The following is a 19,061-nucleotide window of genomic DNA, read 5'->3' as shown; positions in this document are numbered from 1 at the left end:
GTCAAGAGCTCCGGATCATGCCGGCGCGGTGACGCAACTCGTACCGAGCGCTGACTACTGTGCTCGGTGGCGGCTGCGCACGGAAATCGGTTTCGAGGATTCGTTCTGGTTCGGACGGAGAGAAGCTAGTGCTTTCGCCTTGCCGGAATCGCGGCCAAGCTTGCGCAAACAAAGGTCGCGCCTCCTGCGACGCCTGCTACACCGCTCACTGGTTGCCTTGCCGAGAGAAGAAGCCTAGCTGGCGCAATCGGCGGCGCCCTGGCTGCGTTGAAGACCACGTCGATCCACCCTGATATTTCCGGCACGCGATCTCTCTGTGCCCCCTCTCTCTAGCGGGCACGTGAGCACCGGTGCTTGCTTGCCTGCCGAAGCCGAATTTCGTTGAGCATGGCCCCGAGACGAAGTGGCGGAGCTGTTTGTTGCGATTCGACAACACTGCCACGAGTGGACGTGTTGCCGCTTTTTGACGGAAAGACTTCCGTGATACACGAAGTGCGCATCTCATACATGCTTTGGGAATCGTCGAGGGGTCTGAAAACATGTCTTCGTTCAGCTTTTTTATTCTTCTCGAAATTTTGAATTTGGGCTTCCTCTTTTCTCGTATACGTCATGCTTCGGCCGCATACAGGCGGAAGATGACTGTATCTCCCGTTGACGTGCATCAGTGCACGTCGAGAAGGATGGGAGGAGGGGTGTTTTGAAATTTGAAGCGTCCGCGCGACTATAGCGCGACTTTGAGCGGAGTCGAATTCTCCTGCCCGGCGTACGCGGATTGAGGTCACATTCGTGCAATGGCCGGTGTGTGAGAGTTGAGTGCGCTCGCCCTGTCGCTTGCCGGCCCGTTTTTTGCATATTTTGTTTTGTTTTGTCTTTTGGTAACCCCAAGGCACGACGGCGAAAGTGGCCCGTCTCCTGGGAAAACCCCGCAGGAAGCGGGCCGCTGCACACTCACGGGGCACTGCAGATGTTGCCTGCGGAAGATTACCTTAGCACGATTTGCCGGCCACATGTCTCATTAGGTGCTTTACCTGTATATTTTTTCTCTGTAGTCTAGCTGTTCCGTCGCGGGAAAGACGATGTGAACTAGCGCCAGGCTGGCAAAAGTGTATTCCTTACCTGTGTAGTTCCGTTTTATACGGACAACTTGTTAACGGTGTAGGTTAACGTCAAGCTTTATCAAGTGTATGCGTATATGATCATGAACTTTTCTATATACTACCCATACGCTCGCGTTTTCTTAGGCTGACACTACATCCGCTGTACGCGCAAAAAGTGTGACGATCTTTCCGTTTGGCTGTACGATGACAGCTACAATTTAACAAGAATGCCAGATGCGGTGCTAAAGATACGCCAAAGAACGTGCGCCAATTAGGAGAGAGAAAGACAATGGAAAGGCAGCGTGACTACCCTGAAAATGGTTTCGGCGGTTCGTCCAGCACTGGAGCTAAGAGGAGGCGGTGTAAGGGAGGTAGAGACTGCAGAAGTAACGGTAACTACGCCTTGGCAACTATTTACTACTGTTGAACTGAGAGATCAGAGGCGCGATTATATAAAGCCACGCAAGCAGCAAACCGTATAGTTCTGAATTTGTAACGCGTGAAACTACGTCATACGATGGTGGCTTGGAAATTCAATTTGGGGTCCATTGGAGGGCTCGACATGGTGCCCTGAGCAAGCAAGGCTGAACGGAATACGGTTGCGACCGATGCTTTTTGCGCGCCTTTGGGGGCCAAATATCAGCAAGCGCTTTAAATTTTTTTTTTCTAAGGACAGAAATGTCAAGATAAAGAAAAAATACATTTTTTTTTTTTTTTTTCAGGGGCTAGCTCTCGGCCGCGGCTGATGCAGTTCACTGCTGAAGGTTTTCTAATCACGCAGTTAATTAACTTATGTTCTAATTACCTTCTAACGTGACGGCGTTAAAGGCCCCGTTTTCCAGAAAGTTCGGCGTTGCTTTGCTCTGTGAGCGGAGAATGAGGAGCGAACCTAGTTTGTAGGTGGCATGGCAGGGCACTGATAGTCCTGCTGTCGCCTCACGAGAACACATGACGCGGCCCAGTGGGCCGTAACTACGTGTGTGATTCTAGAAGCACAATTAGATTTAGCAACTATAGTGGTTAAGTGAATAGCAATGTGCATGCACATGAACGTGTATCCGGAAGGGCAGCCGCAGTTGACAGCCATTATAATTAACGCTGTCTCCTCATACCTTTAAGAACGCAGGTTAAGTGTACATCGAAATTTGTTTAATTCTTGCACTATATTTCAATGGGAAGTTCGAAGCCGGACAAGGCGATTAAATTCAAGTTTTTGTCTGGTGCTGTTCTTTTCTTTATTATTTATTTTCTTTTTTACACTCTGCGCCGCCGCCTGGCGGAAGGTAAGGGACAACCATTTCCAACTGCAAGACCGTAATTTTAGAGACCGACGCAACAATACAACGTTCAATACACAGTACAACAGAAAAGGCATTTCGAATTCTGCGTCGACTGCAACGCCATCAGCGGATGTGTTTTTTCCATTTCTGTATTAAAAAAAAAAAAGAAAAAAGAAACGCATGAAAAAACATGCCGCATTTCTTCGCACTGCATGGCTTTGGAAAATGACTTTTTCTTCGTCTCAGTAAAATTTTGGGGACATCAAAGGTGTTCCTCCCTCAAATATCGCTTATATAATAACACTGTGGCCACTCAAAAAGTGGAATCAATCACCCGGTGAGCCCGGTCGCAAAGTGCAGCTCGCTGGCATATTTCTCCTCGTAAAATTATAGCCCCCGTCGATTCAAAGCAGTCTAACGGCAATCAGCGTTCCCTGACAGGCGCTGGCTCATCGCTGTCGCCAGGTCGAACGGGGTCTTTCCGTCGGTGGGAACCGAAAGGTTAATCGGAGCACCTCGTTCGTTCGCCGACACCTGGCTTCGCTTAGAAGCGACCCCGTCAGGGAGAGTGCGCAGCCGGAAGTTTTCCGGACGAGCGGAAGACGACGAGTGTTTGCACAGCTCTAGGCCTTCATCGGCGTCGCGGAAGCGGGGACGCAACTCCGTCGGCTGTCGCTCAAGCGCTATCGGTGGCAGTAGCAGCGCCAGCGCTGACGTCCGCCGCCGGTCGCTGACGCCGGTCAAGCACCCGCCCGCCCTCCTGCTCCGGCCGCCGCTCATGCTCCAGAAACGCGTCTCTCTCCATCTGGTGGCTTGTCAGGCCTCGTTATACCGATTGCGAGCAGTGCTGCTGAACCTCAGCTAGCGGACTGTCCAATGAGGAGAGAAAACGCCACCGGTCACTGTTTTAAACCACCTTTAGGCCTATTCGTTCTTCGGAAATGCTCGGAGAATGGATCTTCTGTTCCAGTCTTCGTATCTTCTGGCTTATTCGTTCTGTGTATAAGCCCACTGTCGTATTATCTGTCGTACTTCTTTCTTGTGCGCAAAGGAAGGTGCGGTCGTGGTTACTGCACGCAATATCCCACGGCCGCGGCAGTCGCTCAGTACCGTCGGAGGCCTGATGATCGCAGTCAGCGTCTTTCCTAAGCTCTAGTTGTTAATGGCGAGTGAGGTCCATTCGTAAGCGAGGAGTCGGCGGCCACTCGTTTATTCGATCGTTGCACCGTATGACTGCGGCATATATATTTCTCTCCATTTCTCCTCGAATACTCTGCGGTGGCACTTCTAGTTTTTAGAGCTCCGTCCGTATTCAAGTACAGACAGAAGTTACCGTTTCAGTCGAACTCTACGCGCGATGGCGTGCTTATAATCGGAATTAAATGGAGTCAGGTTCATATCTTTGTAGGGCAGTTCAGTTCAGTTCAGGCGTTCAGTCGTGTCCGACTCTTCGTGACCCTATGGACCATGTCACGCCACGCTTTCCGGTCTCTCACTATCTTCTTAACATCACATAGCTTCATCTGCAATGCCTCGAGAATGCCATCTAACCATCGCGTTCGCTGCCTACCCCTTCTCCGGCGACCCTCAACCTTTCCCAACATCAAATCTTTCTCCAGCGACTCCTCTCTTCTCATCAGATGACCAAAGTAGCTGAGCTTTAACTTTAGAATTTGACCCTCCAATGAGCAGTCAGGGTTTATGGTCGACAATATCGACTGATTTGATCTTCTGGCAGTCCAAGGAACTCCAAGGAAGAGTCTTCGCCAGCACCACAATTCAAACGCGTCAATTCTTCGGCGGTCAGCCTTTTTCACAGTCCAACTCTCGCATCCATACATCACAACTGGAAAGACCATAGCACGGGTTATACGGATCTTGGTTGGTAGACTAATGTCTCTGCTCTTTAATAGGCGGTCAAGGCTAACCATTGCTCTCTTTCCCAGAAGCAGGCGTCTCCTAATTTCATGGCTGCAGTCTCCTTCTGAGGTAATCTTGGCGCCCAAGAATAGAAAATCTGTCACAGCTTCCACTTCTTGTCTTTGTAGGGCAAGTGGCTCGAATTTCTGTAGTATATCGGCCGGGTTCGCTCATGGACACAGTGACATCGTCATCCCATACAAGGGCCGTGCTCTAACTCTTGATAGCCGAAATTAATTCGGAATGCTCCCTTATAAGGTGTCCACCACAGCCTGCGTGCAGTTCGGGACGTTAAGCTAAACATACCACACCATACTGTACCATACCTTACCGTACCGTACTGTACCGTACTGTACCATACCATACCGTACCATACCGTACCGTACCATACCATACCATACCATACCATACGATACCATACCATACCATACCATACCATACCGTACCATACCGTACCATACCGTACCATACCGTACCATACCATACCATACCATACCGTATACCATGGACGGTGCTGCCTGCTCCAGTAGCGGTTTGGTCCAGCTTGTCAGGGTGTCGTTGGTGAACATGGTCATGGGGAGATTTGTAGCAAGATAGAACATGAGGAAAAAGGTTAGCTCGTTGGTCTCGATTTTTCGACCATGAAAGTTCAAGAAATTCATCGTGCAAACAGACCCGTTCCCGCCCACACTCCAACCGCCTCCCCTGAAGCTGCCCGTAAATCCACGCGTGATATCCACCTCTTATTTTGCTGGAAGGCAACGGGCATAAGGGATTGCTTCTGGGGCAAGAAATGTTCATTCTGTGCCATTTTCATCAAATAAGCATTCAATAAAACGAAAAAAATATTCAACCGAATAAGCGAGCTATAGGGCTAGTCCGCACCGGAACCTTCAATCGTTCTCCGCAGCCGGCTGCGTGCATCGCATCTCCTCAGTGATTTGCACACTTGATAGAGGCGAACAACCATTCATCTACGGCCGTGGTGCATCACCATAGCATCGTCGTCATTGTTTCAAAACGATATGCAGACAATATTCTCCTCGACTTCGGCTGGGCTCTCCGCGGTATCCGGCTGGCGTAATAAAAACAAAGAAACCATGCCACGCCGTTCGCACGCCTTCCAGCTGACCGCCTGGGCACGTGGGAATCCGGACACACCCTCTAAGTGGTGGTGCTTGTGTGTGTATCCCCGCGAGGACAATGCCAACAAGCGCAAGGTGCGCCGTGCGTCCGGTGGACGCCCGTGTCTGCGGTGGCGATATACAACAGTGGCTGGCAATTCGGAACGTCAGACGGTTGCGAAATGCCGCCGCAACGATTGCCACTGATATGCAATCTTGCCCCTAGTGAGCGCTTGATGGATCGCGGTAATGGCGCGGCATCTAGAGTTGCTAGAGACGATGGTATGGTATAGGCGACTCCGTCACGGGGATTGCCCGTACAAAAATCAGGATTCGAAAGTGTCCCTGCCCCGGCTGCGTATGTGTGTGCTTCGAATCCACAACTACTAGCCTGAATGTTAGGTTAGTCGATCGACAGGGCAACCACGGTCGTTATCAACGTTCACTAATAATCTTCTAAGTCTTGATGCTTGTGTTATAGAGGACGGGGGAAGATATCTTTTACTGGTACCTAAACGTGAAGGATTGCGATTACGTGGAAAATGTGCAAGACTGTATAAAAGACCGGTAAGTCAGGAATACTGTTCTTCCAACCCCTTCCTGCCTTCCTGTACTCAATGCCCATCATTCTAGATCTAGCCGACCTGTGCTGTTCCGCGTTCGAATCACCCCTCGGGGCGCCCTCTGGCCTTATGACAGTTATGACTGCAACCTAATTGCCTCTGGACGGTAATCCGCCGTACGGCCGCTGATTGATGCAGCGTTGACCTCACACTGCGCGTGCGCTTGGGAAGTGAGTCACGAGAGACTGCGATCGCGCGAGCAAGCGTGGAAGAGAAATCCACTGGTCGGACGGCGCGGAGGAGGCCGCCATGCAGCACGCCCGGCGGCCCGCTTTCTCTTTGCCTCGCCCAGCAGCCTTCGCTGCTCCCTTTCGTCTTGCTTTCTCTCGGTTTCGTTCCAGCGGCACCCAGGAGTGCACCGTCGGCTGCCCGGGACGAGCTGCCAAGGGCCATGCCTGATATGATAACCATGAGTGTGAGGCTTGACGTATTCGAGTGAAAGGCGCCGTACGGAGCGCTTGTATTCCGCAATCGATTTCACGCTGGCCGCAGTAGGTGGGTAGGGTGCGAGGAAGCGATGTTTTGCAAATGGGCGCGGTCACATTTCGGTTCTATGTTCGAGTGTACAGCAGTGGACAGAATTCGAACGGGTGACCTCGTAGGCGGCGTAGAGGGCCGCCGTGCTGTTGGCACATGCGTGGCCTCCGAGATTATTTGAGTAGCGGAACCTGAATCTTGGAGGCTACGTACGGCCCGCACATTTTATTTTAGCACACAACTTCGCGGTGCTTTGACAGCCGTGGCCACAATGCAGTCACGCGATCCAGTTGTGTGGAACCTCTGACCCACAGAGCAAAATAAGATTGGACCTCGTTTATAACTAAAGGTAAGGCACAGACTTCACGGGAAGTCTAGATTAGGCGGGGTGCCCTTTTCTTACATTTAGTCATGATGAGAACTTTCTTACGCTGGCGACAGCATGACGACGGTGTATACGCACCTCACAACCGATGAGTGAAACCGGCTGAAAGGCCCGACGTACTACCTTAGTTCGCCTTTTGTGAGTCCTTCGCATATTTGGGCGGTTTTTGTTTGTAAGAGCAACGTATCAGTGCGCGAATGTGTTGCGGAAATAAGCACAATCATTTACGCATGAGTGATATTTTTGTAGAGATAGTTTTTTTTTTTTTTTATTGCGAAAGCAATACTGCAAGCACTTCGAGCCTTTGGCGTGTCGTGGAGCCGCCATACATGACCTTTTACTTGACCGTGTGACGTCACGCCAGACCGAGAGAGCCATCGGATGGTGGCGGTGAGTCCTTACAGGAGCCGCAGCGGTGACGTCACGCCAGACCGAGAGATGGGGTCCCAGCTAAAGTCCCTCGGCCCCAGCCCCCAGCTCGCGCCATCGGATGGTAGCGGCGAGTCCATACACGGCGCTGTGTCGCAGCCGAGAGAGGGCGCTCGCTGTTTGTGACGTCACGCTAGGAGGATAAATGGGGCTGTGGCTCGGCTCCTCGCAGTAGTCGGGGCGCAGCCGCCGAACAAGGCGCAGCCAAGGGTATTGCTTTCTTCCAGGCTTAAACAAGCTAAGCCTTCAGCCGACTTCAATCATTTACGCATGAGTAAGATTTTTGTAGAGATAGTTTATATTTTTTTTTTTTTGCGACGATGACGTTGATTGTCCTGCTCGTGGCGGCTGCATTTCTGCGGAAGTGCATAAGACGCTTGCGTGCTGTACGAGTAAACGTTCCTTAGGAGACCATTTTTTTTAATGAAAGTAAAGGCACAGTAACTGTCTCGAGCTCGATGGCTAAGTCAGAGCTACAGCATCTCCATTTTCCCATAACCAGTATGACAAATCTCCTACATGCGCTTGCAAGTAAACGGTAACTGGAATCTACTTTGAAAACTTCGTATGCACCTATGCGTATCGTGCGCCCCAGTGTGAATGCATAAGCCCTGTTGGAAACATTCCCCAGATAGATACATTTCTTCAATAGCACCCCCCCCCCCCCACACACACACACACTTTGGGAAATCCAAATAGTACCACTTTACAGTGGTAGAATAATTCTACCTTTAAAGGGCAACTCCGGAAGTTTTTGGACATTCGAATATTCTAGTAAAAATTTTACCGCAGGTTCTTCTCTCCGTCCTGCCACATTCTACAAAATTTGGGCGCCGTATTATAATCTGTTCACGCGCAACACGGCTTTAAAATATGCCGTTTTCATGGCTTAAGTTGAGACTATTTCTGCGGGCAACACTGCGTTTCTGACGTCACAAAGAGTATACTGGCGTTAATGTCCACTTCCCGCGTGATTATGAAATAGTGGGGCTTATATTGAACTACCTCAGTCATAGTATGCAGTGCGTCATGATTTCCGTACTTTATTTTCACCATGCAACGCACGTACGAGTGTTTTTCTAATACTGAGTGTGACGTCACCATTTCGTCAACTGGGACGTCGTTTCTGGCCGTGAAAGCAGTTTCGGTTTCGATTCGCTGTTTTTTGTTTTTAAAAATACTTCTAATTGGAATTTCGAAAAACGGTTTTTTGTGTTGGAGTCAGGACATGCCGAGGAATATAATTCAACAAAAACACAAAATGATGAAAAAACCACCGGAGTTGCCCTTAAAACCGCTAAGGCTATGTAAACGACACTTGAAGTATTTCAGCTGTTTTTCAGGCGATTTGATACCTTCCATTCAAAACTTTTCCAAAGTTAACTTTTCAAGTTTGCTAGTTAGTCCAACTATAATCAACTAAATAAAAAATTTGTGGGGGTTTAAGCATAGCTTGAACCTAGTGATAGAGCGAAAGCTGTGAGTGTTGCAGCGAATTTTTCTGCGGACACCTGGATTTAATGTGCTGTCATCACAATGTTCGAACGAACCTTCTGTCCTAGCAAGTCGCTGTTGTCGTTCGCCTCTGCCAGCTACCCAGTTATATCTCTTCTTTTTCTTGTTCATATTCTTTTCTTTCTTCTTTCCTTCTCCAACTCCTGGCCCAGCTCTCGGTCTATGCACGTGACAGTTGCTAGGCAATGGCACACTTGAAAACCTAGCACAGTGTAGCTTTCACTACAAAATACCGCACAATATATATATAGGCTGCACTGCTCTCAATACCAGTGGGTTGTTTTCACGGCCTAGGACATTCCTGCCATTTTCAAAACAGGGGTACATTTTGATGGGACGCTCAGTACAGAGCTCTGCAGGTGTGCGAGTCAGTGTTATCTGTACTGCGTCCACAGAAAAAAAAAAAAACAAAAAAAAAGAGAGAATCATGTGGTAACTTGTTGCCAGTTGGTTTTGGCCACGCCTTCTGCCAATTTCCTGAGCTTGACAGTGAATTTTCTTCTGTCTACTCCCTTTACAGTTTGGTTTCCAGTCATATCCACCTTGCGCTTGAATAGGTCGTCAGCTCCATTATGCCTTGCTAACCTCTGTTCCTTAATTTCAATGAAAATGTCCACTTTCCACTCTAATCCGAGGCCCTGGCTTTCTGTTGCATTTATCACTTCCTTTCTACAGCTTGCTATGTTGTTCTTAGTTTTCTTTAGGTCTCATATGAGCCTCAAAATTTTGACCCTATGCTTGAGTACTGGTGCGTAAGATAAACTTTCTCAGAAATATTGGCAGCACGCTCAGAAAGGGGCTTTTGAACCTTGCTAATGCATATACAGCTTCATTAAGCACATAAAAATGCATTAGAAGCACATATAGTTCACTTAGGATTCAAATTTAGCATCAGGCTTGAAGGTAATGAATATGCATGCATAGTCATATTTCATGCTCATATTATGCAGCCTATTAATGATGAAACTGCAAATTGCCAAAAGAACTGCCAAAATTTAACACACTGCCCCAGTACTTTGTTTGCTGGCAAAGCAGCTACAAAAAAGTTCTCTATAGAACTTTAAACATATGGTACACCTTATCTCACTGGCTCACAATGCTTTAGTGGTTTGAAAAGCCTCCTTATACCTACATTCTTTAACGTGCATTCTGTTCATGGCTGGAAATTCGTAGTTTTTTAGACAGTTTAATGTCAAGAGCATCATAGCCAAAATCAGCTATTCAACCTTGTCTTTGAACATTGTTGATTCCACTTCCATTGCACCATGAAACCCAACAATCATTTAATGGTTGTTCAATTCATAAGTACATATTCATATTCTCACCACTTTGAAAGTCAAGCTGCTCATGAACAATGTGTAACAATGTGTGAGAAAGCTTCTCAAGCATTAATGTTTTGCTTTAGGTTTAAACTTCAAATACAAACTTTAAAAGAAAAACTATCTATAATATTTCTGTGTTAGTTGCAGCCCACTGTTTTGAATGTATCTACATGACAGGTGCACTAATGACATAGACCAGGGGAGGTCTATCATGCTTTAAACATTCACTGCAGATCAAGTTCAGAAATATTTATGATAGTAAGTTTGAAAAAGATCAAAATCTCCTTTCTTTTGCAAATGCTCATGCATAGAAAGCTAACGCTTTGCAACTTATACAATGCTTTAATGTTCAGATCATGGTGAAACAAATCTAGCCAGTCAGAGCAATGAGCGCTGCCGGTGCTTGTGGAGGAAAAAAAGAAACACTTTTCAGGTCAATAACAAGAATGCCCTTGAGATCTTGAAATACCAGGCAGCCACAAAATGTCACTTTACAACGTCCACGTCATCCAGGATGTCCGAAGGTGCTCCCAGGCCTATGATGCTGCTTGCACCGCCGTCGTCAGACATGGCAGAGTCAGTTGATTCACCGGGATCTCCAAACTGATTAAGGCCAAACAGGCAGCCTGGCTGAACTACGTCCAAGCCCAGGGCAGCTATGTCATCCATAGACTGGAAGGGTTCTATCTCGGCCAAGTCCATGTCCACAGTGCTCTCGACATCCACGTGCAAGTTCTCGCTGCTACTTTTGTGTTCGGCAACACTGCAAGGAAAATAGCTTGTACACAATCAGCCAGCAATGAAACATTACCAAAGTTTTAGGCTAAATAATGTGCAAGCAAGGCGGATATGAATGCAAGAGAACACGTAGCAGACCATAGCAGCTCATTTTTGCGCTCAGCGATGTGCTTCTGTCACATTAGCAAGTTGAATTGCTGATAGTGGCACTAGCAACAAGAACTCACAAAAAGTGATACATGAGAATGGCTCTCCTCAATGCACCTCATGCAAAAAATGGAAAAAAATAAAACAGGCCACTATAACACTTTAAGGGGCGCTAAAGGCAACTCTGATCATGGCTTTATTTTGTAGAATAAGTTGTCCATGCTTAGACCCTTTGAGGCTTTATTTTGTAGAATAAGTTATCCATGCTTCGACCCTTTGATTTGCCCATAAAATGCAACTACAAAGCGAGAGCCTCAAGACGCCATCAGCACTTTTATGAGCTATTTGCAGATGCAGAACGATTGACTGCTGAAATCATAAGGCTGAACAAAACTTTTGGCTGATGCCACCCAAAAAATGCGTACCAGGAAGTTTTTTTGCCTTTGCTGCCCACGGCTAACGTACCATGGGCCATAAAACTGGTTGCTAAAAAGATCCCAGCTAGGTCGAGAAAGCAACAGCTAGAGTCACAAGACTTGCTCACCACATTTGCCTTGAGTGCATTGCACCTATAGTTTCTTTAACCCTTGAACAGAATATACTACTTTTGTTTATGCAAAATGGCCTGAGCTACCTCGGCTCAGACTGTTGTCCCTGCAGAGTATGGAAAAAAACTAATCAGACAAGGAGAGGTCTGAGAGAGAGTGAGGAGAGAAACGCAGGGAGGTCTATCAAAAGGGTAATCCTGTAGACTAATCTCCACTGAGATGAAAGGGGATGTAAAAGCAAAAGAGAAAATAGGGTGGTGAGAAGGAAGTACATCAGGTTTGATATGTAGGGCAAATAGTTTAGGCACTTAAAATGCAACTTCACCACAATGTGATCAGGCTTTCATTTATCTGCCCATACAGCAGAAATTCCACCCATAGTATTAAAAAACATGCTTCCCAGGTTTGCAACTCCCCATATTTAGTGAATTTACATAATTCACCATTTTCTCTCTCTAGATATTGGATGTATGCACTAAAGCACTGTTTTGGCAATAGCTATGCTGTTTATATTGCATTAAATAATTTATGGCAATCTAAAATCTTAAAATTCTCAACTGATGCCTTTCTGTACCTGTAAGTATTTCCACAGCACTGTGCTTCATCAATTTAATTTGCAGCCAAATCTGATTGACATGCAAACGGCACTTGTAGCTTTTAAGGTATGCATAGGTCACCAGCAAACAACCTTTTTTTTAAATGCCATTTAGCGCCATGTAGTGTAAGGAATGCACTACAATGTACAATGCACTAATACAAGTTAACATGGTCATCAGGAAGCACCACCTCCTTTACGGCCATCTAGCTACACTGTTGACCACCATTGACAGAGCTGTTAGTCAGCTAAGCAGGCCTACCAACTGCATGCTGGACACTGACACGAGATCGTGCATGGGTGTCATGAAAAAGTACCACATTCTTATTGCCGCGATGATTGAACAGTGGTTCCATTGCTGCCATCAATGTGAATGCTAATGCTAAAGTCTAACAATAATATGTGAACATTTACAAGCACAGCTCCAAGTCCCACCATCTGCAGGCTAGTCAAATGAACTGTACACGCTGCAAAAAAACCTGAGATAGATCAAGTGACTTCACTCATACAGAATGTGTCTGCAGATCACAGAAAGAAATTGTTAATTGTTTCGTGAAAAAAAAAAAAATAATTACAAAACAAAATTATGTTCTGAAGTAAATACTGAAAAGCAAGTTGAATTTGCAAAAATTTGGCAGGCATTTAAGCTCAGTAAAGATTTGACATGACAGCATTAATGACTCTCGTTTGCAGCTCCCGTTCCAGAGGGCTTAATTCCCATCTCACTCTCCCATCTCTAAGGAGCTACCTCAGTTTGCAGCACTTGGCAGCGTGGCAATGTCATGAAGTCTCAGGTACACAGCCCACCAATCGATCAGCACCTAGCCACATCCCCTGCCAACCACTATGTGCCAGAGGAGTGCTTATGATTTTTCGCTCGCATCGCTGAAAATGCGGATACTGAATTTTTTCAGGAAGGGGGTTTTAACAGTCTCGCAATAAAAAAATTTAGAACCCTACCCCTAGCTGTGAAGGGCATTGCAGTGGAGGGCTCTGGATTATTGTCTACCAGACAATGCAGAGTACATGGCCACCTCCCATTTCGCTATATTGAAACGGGGCCGCTGTGGCTAGATTCCAGTGTCTTAGGGCTCAGAACTACAGCACTCTAAGCACTGAACCACTGCAGAGGGAACACAAGAGGATAAGTGAAGTACTCAAAACAAGTTAAACAAGTTAAAACCAGGAGACACTAAAGTGACAGTTGTAACATCGATTTGAGTGCAGCCATATGGCTAAAAAGCAAAGGTACACAAATTTACTAAACCTTTATAGTTAAAAAAATTTTCTCCAGTGCAGGAGTTGAAAAAAAAAAATGTAACTACCACTGCTCTGCAACCTATGGCAGGCATATAGCTCTTAACAGGATAGCTAAGTGGGCAAGTTGGTGGTACATTTTCCAAAAGACAGCGCGAACAAACGGGGACGAAAGGAAGAAACCACAGGAACAAGCGCCACACACCACAGGATATAGCTCTTAGTTGAAAAGGCTAGGAGGAACCATCATATGAAAGACCAGGGTAAAACATCCAATGCACTAGACAATACAGACACATTGCTCAAAGTGGAACTGATACTCTTGAAGCAGGAATGAAGTAATCATGTGTTTAGGCCTTTGAAATCTTGAGAATGATTGCATATGTATGCACAGGCATGCTGTTACAAAGGTCAGCTAAACAGCTTTTTCAATATCTTGCAGTTCGGAAATTTTTTCCCCACTTTGAGCCCAAACCTGGCATTGTCGCACCTGTGGCATGCTTTCTACTAACTAAGCCAACCAATCAAGAAGCTTGGCAGTTGCAAATGTGAGGCAACATCAGACGACATGAGAATGCAATTTTTCTCCAGCAGTGGTTTCAGAAAGTTTGTTTAGCATCAACAGTTTCCAATGCCATGGTTGCACTTGAGTTGTTGCAATGTTCGCTTGTTTAACTGACTTCAATAATGAAGTGTGTCATTTTGTGGCCTTCTTGACACTTTGTTTGTGCTGCACAGTGTACAAATAACTTTGCAAGGTTGTGTGTCTGTGGCCCCATGATTTGCTCATGTGTCAATCAAAAATACCAGTGAAGATCAAGGAACAGCGATGTAGTGCACTCTTGGTAGTAAGCATTGAGGCGTATTTCTTGGCAATGCAAATGGCGTTAGTTCCAGTCATGCAAGTTAAGCTATTCAAATAGGTTGCAGTCCATAGTGTATTTCCAGGAACTGAGCGAAACACAGGAGAGGGCTGAGAGGGGGTGAGGTTAGAAGCAGGCAGCAGGTTCTTTTCACCACATGCAGGGATTCCCTCGGATGTAACTGCGCAGCCCTTGGTTGCACTGACCTTTGGCCCAAGGCCGGGTTCGGTGCGGCGTGCACGAGGCAGGCGTCACGCAGGCCACGGACTTTCAGCAGGACAGAGTTGCAAGACTGGCCATTGTTGCTGTCACCATCGCAGCGTTCGAACAGCTGTTGCTTGCGATCGCTGAGAATGTGAATACGGCAGAACCTTGACAAAGGGATGGCACGCTTGCCGCACCCTGCCTGGCTGCAAGTCGCGCCGCTACTCGCGTGCGTGCCTTTTTGTTTTTGTTTGAACCGGGCCCGGAGCACGGCCTCGGGTCCATTGGTGCGGTGGTAACGGTAGTAGGCGCGGTAGCGCTTGTATAGGGCCTCCTCCTGTGGCGAGGCGAAGTCTTTAGTCAGCGGCTCTGATGAACCCTTGTTTTGAAGATACTGTCTGCGTTTTTGCGCCAACACGTGTCTCAGTCTTTTGAACTGGTCTAGGTAGAGGGTCTGCAAGCGCACCAGTTTCTCACGAGTGATCGCCGAGGCCTCTTCAACCGTGAACACACCAGCGTGCCGCAAGGGATCGTCCAAGTCGTTGTCGAGGCTGTCTGCATCACTATCACCGCCAGCATTCGGTCGACTGTCTCCGAGCGTGAGGGGTTCGTCGTCGCTCTCGACGTCATAGAATTTCACCGTGTTCCTAGCGGTGTCCGACTGATCCACAGAATGTTGGGGATCACGGCAGTAATGCTCTAAAGTTTCGATGACTTTCTGCGGCGTCTCGACGAGGTGCTGCTTTTTTCCAGAGGAGCGGCGGTGCTGGAGAGCTTTGCGCGCGTGGAACTGGCACAGGGACTCGCGTTTGTCAGTCTTCGGAGCCGCGTAAGCGCAGCGGCGGCCGCTCTGGGCGTGAGTGTACGCGCACTGGCGAAACGGCGCCGTTTTATCTTCGAGAACATGCCGCATGCAGTATTCGTACCCTTCTATTCTGGCTTGAAGGCACACGCGGTGCATGTAGTTGCACAGCTTCCGTTCCGGGGCGGCTGCCGTTCGCGGCCTTCGGCTTACCATGACTCGCCTTATGACGCTCATCGTGTCGACGTCTGCTCGCCGTTTGTACTGCTGCCCAGTACGATCAGTGAGAACGTTCAGCACAAATGTTACACTAATCCAAGGAAGTATCGTCGACGAATCGGCGAAGAACGACGCAGCACAAACGCCAGCTCGTACTTGGAGTGGGGCCGGAAATTTACTGCGACGCAAGTGCCACCTACTCTAGCAGCGCAAGAAGCGCAGGTACGCAGCCGCCGGGATGGTGGCGCCATCTGATATCATTTAACGAACCTCACGCGGCAAGAAGTGGCCTCCGAGAGTTGCGGCGGAGAGGAAAAGTGCAAGGGTGTCTGGCGTCATAGACGATAACGTTGATAGGGTGAAATAGCTCTGGCGCCCTTTTTGGATGGGTTGTTATATAAAAGCATTGTTGCTGCGCCCAGGCAGTGAGGCCCGGTGATGACGGGAATAAAGTTCATTCATTCATTGTTTCTGGATTTCCCGAAGAATAATAGCGACACGTAACGGCGTTTCGATTTCTCTTTCGCGGGTTTCGTGTGAATAAAACATAAACAAATATGGAATACCTGCCATGCGCCTAGTCCGCGCAATTAAAAAAAGAAAAAGAAATCGCCAAGGCGCTCTGTCCAGAGACTGATGAGTATAACGTTTCAGAATAGGCAAACACACTAGACCCCTTCAGTTTGACTTCACCACATCTTGTTTATTTATTTTAATTTTACAAAGACCAGTGCCAGGGGAGCATCATGCCTACCTAGCACTTTACCCCCCCCCCCCCCCCCCCCCCCCCCCCCCCCCCCCCCCCATGTCGAGTGGTGTTGAGTGCGGCAGCTTGCATATGCACGGGGTGTGAGGTAATGAAAGCTCAATTTAAGGGAACAGGGTAGGTCCATTTCTTGCCATGCATTTTAGGCTATCTTCGTGACCCTTTTTCTCGTGATCTGCTGGGGTTAGAACATTAACAATGGTGGCGTTGTAATCAGCAATTTTAGGTTGTGTTACTGAACTAGGATAATTTCTTTTTAAAGGTTAGTTTTTTTGTTATCGTTTTTTTACTGGACCCACCAAGTTTTAAAGCCATAATCTGCAGTAAATAGCCTGTAAGTAAAAGTTGTCTGCAATAATATTTATAATCCTAGTTCAGTAGACTATCTGTAATGTTTGCTCAATGTCGGGAAAATTTTATCTCCCTTGCGCCTGTAGTTTCTTAAAGAAAGGGTCAAATGCAGCAAAATTTGGTGTTTTGAGATAATTGGCTTTGAAGTGGAAGAAAGAGCTTTATTGCAATATAAGACTATAGAAACAAATTCTCACGCATTTTTTTAATAGCCACCAGCCTGGTAGTCCCCTCCATCATCAACACTTCTTTTCTGCGCTAGCTGCCTTGTTTTCCGGGCCTCCTTAGTGACCAGTCGCGTAGCCCTCTCTGCGAAGTACAGTCGCCGCCGGTCAGCTTCGCGCAACCATTGGACTGTAAACCGTCCTGGAGAAACTCCGAATGACCTCAGAATCTCGGCTCGAGCAATGCTGCCATCATTGAAAGTTAGCACAGCATCCATTGTCGCTATTTTCAGCGTCTTGAGACCAAGAAAGACATTTTTCGGAGCACGCTCCCATACAACGTTGTTGAACGCCTCATTCGCGTTCTGTGTTTTTCCATGGAGACACTTCCGGAAAAGCTCAGGCTTTCAGAGCTGCTAAAACACCGTCTTCACTGCTTCAAGGACCGCTGCAGACGCGCAGACGCAGACGCGCACGTGGTGCAGACGCAGACGTGGTGGCCGCGGCGCCCACTCCTGGGTTGTGTTGCGGAGAATTGGCGTCATTGGAGATCGACTTATGCCGGTTTCCGTAGAAGAGACGTTTTTAAAGCACTTCTTTGGCTTTGTCATTGCATTACCGCTAAATAACCAGCACAAAGGTATAAACAAACTCGTATGTCCGCGAAAACACGCCGAAACACGAGCAAAATGCCGCGCGTTGCGAGTAATAAAGCTGCGTCTTAGGATTCGTTTGGCTAAGTGAAGAATGCTAGCTAGGCTTTCACTGTTGCCAGATGAGTGACTGCCATTCCGCTAAACGTGACAAAAAATAAGCGCCGAAAAAAATGTTTTTTTTTTTTTTTTTTTTTTTTTTTTTTTTTTTTTTTTATAGCTTAGGAAAGGCACAGATCCCGAGCATGTGTCAAAGGGGGTGTGGCTGGATGCTGCCTAGGTTTCGAAAAATGTTGATTTTGAGGTAAATATTTCACGTGCGCGCAAATGAAAGGCTGGGCTATGTTAAGGAAAGAATAGAGATTTTAAATTACACAAAAACAAGAAATCGATTTTTTCGGAAATTTTGCCTACCCTGTTCTCTTAAGGGATGAGCAACATGGTGCATGTACGCGATCGAGGATCCGCAAGGAATATGAGTGTCCGTCAAGTTTTTATTTTATTATTATTTACGCCAGTTAGAACGGGTAAGGTTTCGTAGCGGTAGCTCGAAAGTCCTTTATCTCGGACAAATGGCATCGCCGTGCTGTCATAGCTGAGGAAACTCCAGCGTCCAAGTGCAAGCCATACTAATCAGGCCATGTGAAGCAAGTGAACTTGGAAACGCTCCATCATCAAAGCCCTTCCCCTCCCCCTCGCGATAGCGCAGTGGTTTCCCCAACGTACAATAACCACTGCTTCATATGCCGCAAGCCGGAAACTATCGAACACGTTTTCTTAGACTGCTGGGAAGCCTTTTTCTTCTGGGACATTCTACAACGAACGATTAAATAAGACCTATCCGTGAATGCATTCGGAATTAGATTTCTACCAATTGAAGATGATGATGGGCTACCGCTGGACTTGATCATGTTATTGGGCCTGCACAGTATCTGGCGATCCAGAATGGCTTTCAGGCATGCAGAAGTGTTTCTGCACATGCCTGATTTTTTATGGATCACGCAGCCCGAAATCGCTAGTTTTAACCCATGTTGTATGTTTGGGGAGTAATGTTATTTATGTGTAAAATCTGGTTATAAAATTGGCAATCAAGAAAAAAAAAAGCGGTGGCGCTGTGGTTAGGGCGCTTGACTGCGGTACCCAAGGATGCAGGATCGAATCCTGGCCGCGGCGGCCGTTTTTCGATGGAGGCGATTAGAAAGGCGTTCGTGTGCTGTGCGATATCAGTGCACGTTCAATAACTCCAGGGGGTTGAAATTTCCGGAGCGTTCCATTACGGCCTCTCTCATAACCTTTTATAAAAGCCCCATTCTGGCATGCAAAAATGCAAAACTCCAATCGCAGAAGCTTCTCTCCTAGTTTTCCGCGCAGTCAAGAAAATGCATGTATTCATGGTGTAAGAAAATTATCTTTGTCGTGCGACCGCCATTATACGGGATGATTATTTAAACATTTACAGATTTGTATTTTAAAAATGAACTAGTACTTATGTGAGCTCTCTGTAATTTGGTTGCATGCACAGCAAGGTGGTTATTACGTTCATGATAAAATTTAATTAATGTTTATATGATTAAATAACTAG

The 19,061-nt window shown here is 47.1% G+C and overlaps 2 protein-coding genes across 2 annotated transcripts in view; one reads left to right on the top strand and one right to left on the bottom strand.

Moving 5' to 3' along the window:
- The window catches only part of LOC146207350 (rho GTPase-activating protein 18-like), a 199,142-nt gene that overhangs the window by 92,243 nt on the left and 87,838 nt on the right, over positions 1–19,061 (top strand). The gene's annotated exons all lie outside the window — the stretch shown is intronic.
- Positions 10,109–15,703, bottom strand: dgt1 (KAT8 regulatory NSL complex subunit dim gamma-tubulin 1). Its single transcript, XM_084586562.1, has 2 exons — positions 14,527–15,703; positions 10,109–10,935 (listed from the first exon to the last, which is right to left on the bottom strand). The coding sequence occupies exons 1-2, from the start codon at positions 15,561–15,563 to the stop codon at positions 10,659–10,661; spliced, it is 1,314 nt and encodes a 437-aa protein (XP_084442688.1). The 5' UTR covers positions 15,564–15,703; the 3' UTR covers positions 10,109–10,658.

This window comes from Amblyomma maculatum, chromosome 1, assembly GCF_055883805.1.
Source record: "Amblyomma maculatum isolate TAMU_Amacu chromosome 1, ASM5588380v1, whole genome shotgun sequence".
Classification (NCBI taxonomy): Eukaryota; Metazoa; Arthropoda; class Arachnida; order Ixodida; family Ixodidae; genus Amblyomma; species Amblyomma maculatum.
The sequence above is the reverse complement of the archived record's forward strand: the minus strand, read 5'-3'. Positions and strand labels throughout refer to the sequence as shown.

Excerpts from the sequence above, each read along its gene's own strand:
- dgt1 (XM_084586562.1), bottom strand. The coding sequence starts at position 15,563 with ATGAGCGTCATAAGGCGAGTCATGGTAAGCCGAAGGCCGCGAACGGCA. Across the intron at positions 10,936-14,526 it reads AACCCGGCCTTGGGCCAAAG|TGTTGCCGAACACAAAAGTA; the intron begins GTCAGTGCAACC and ends TTTTCCTTGCAG.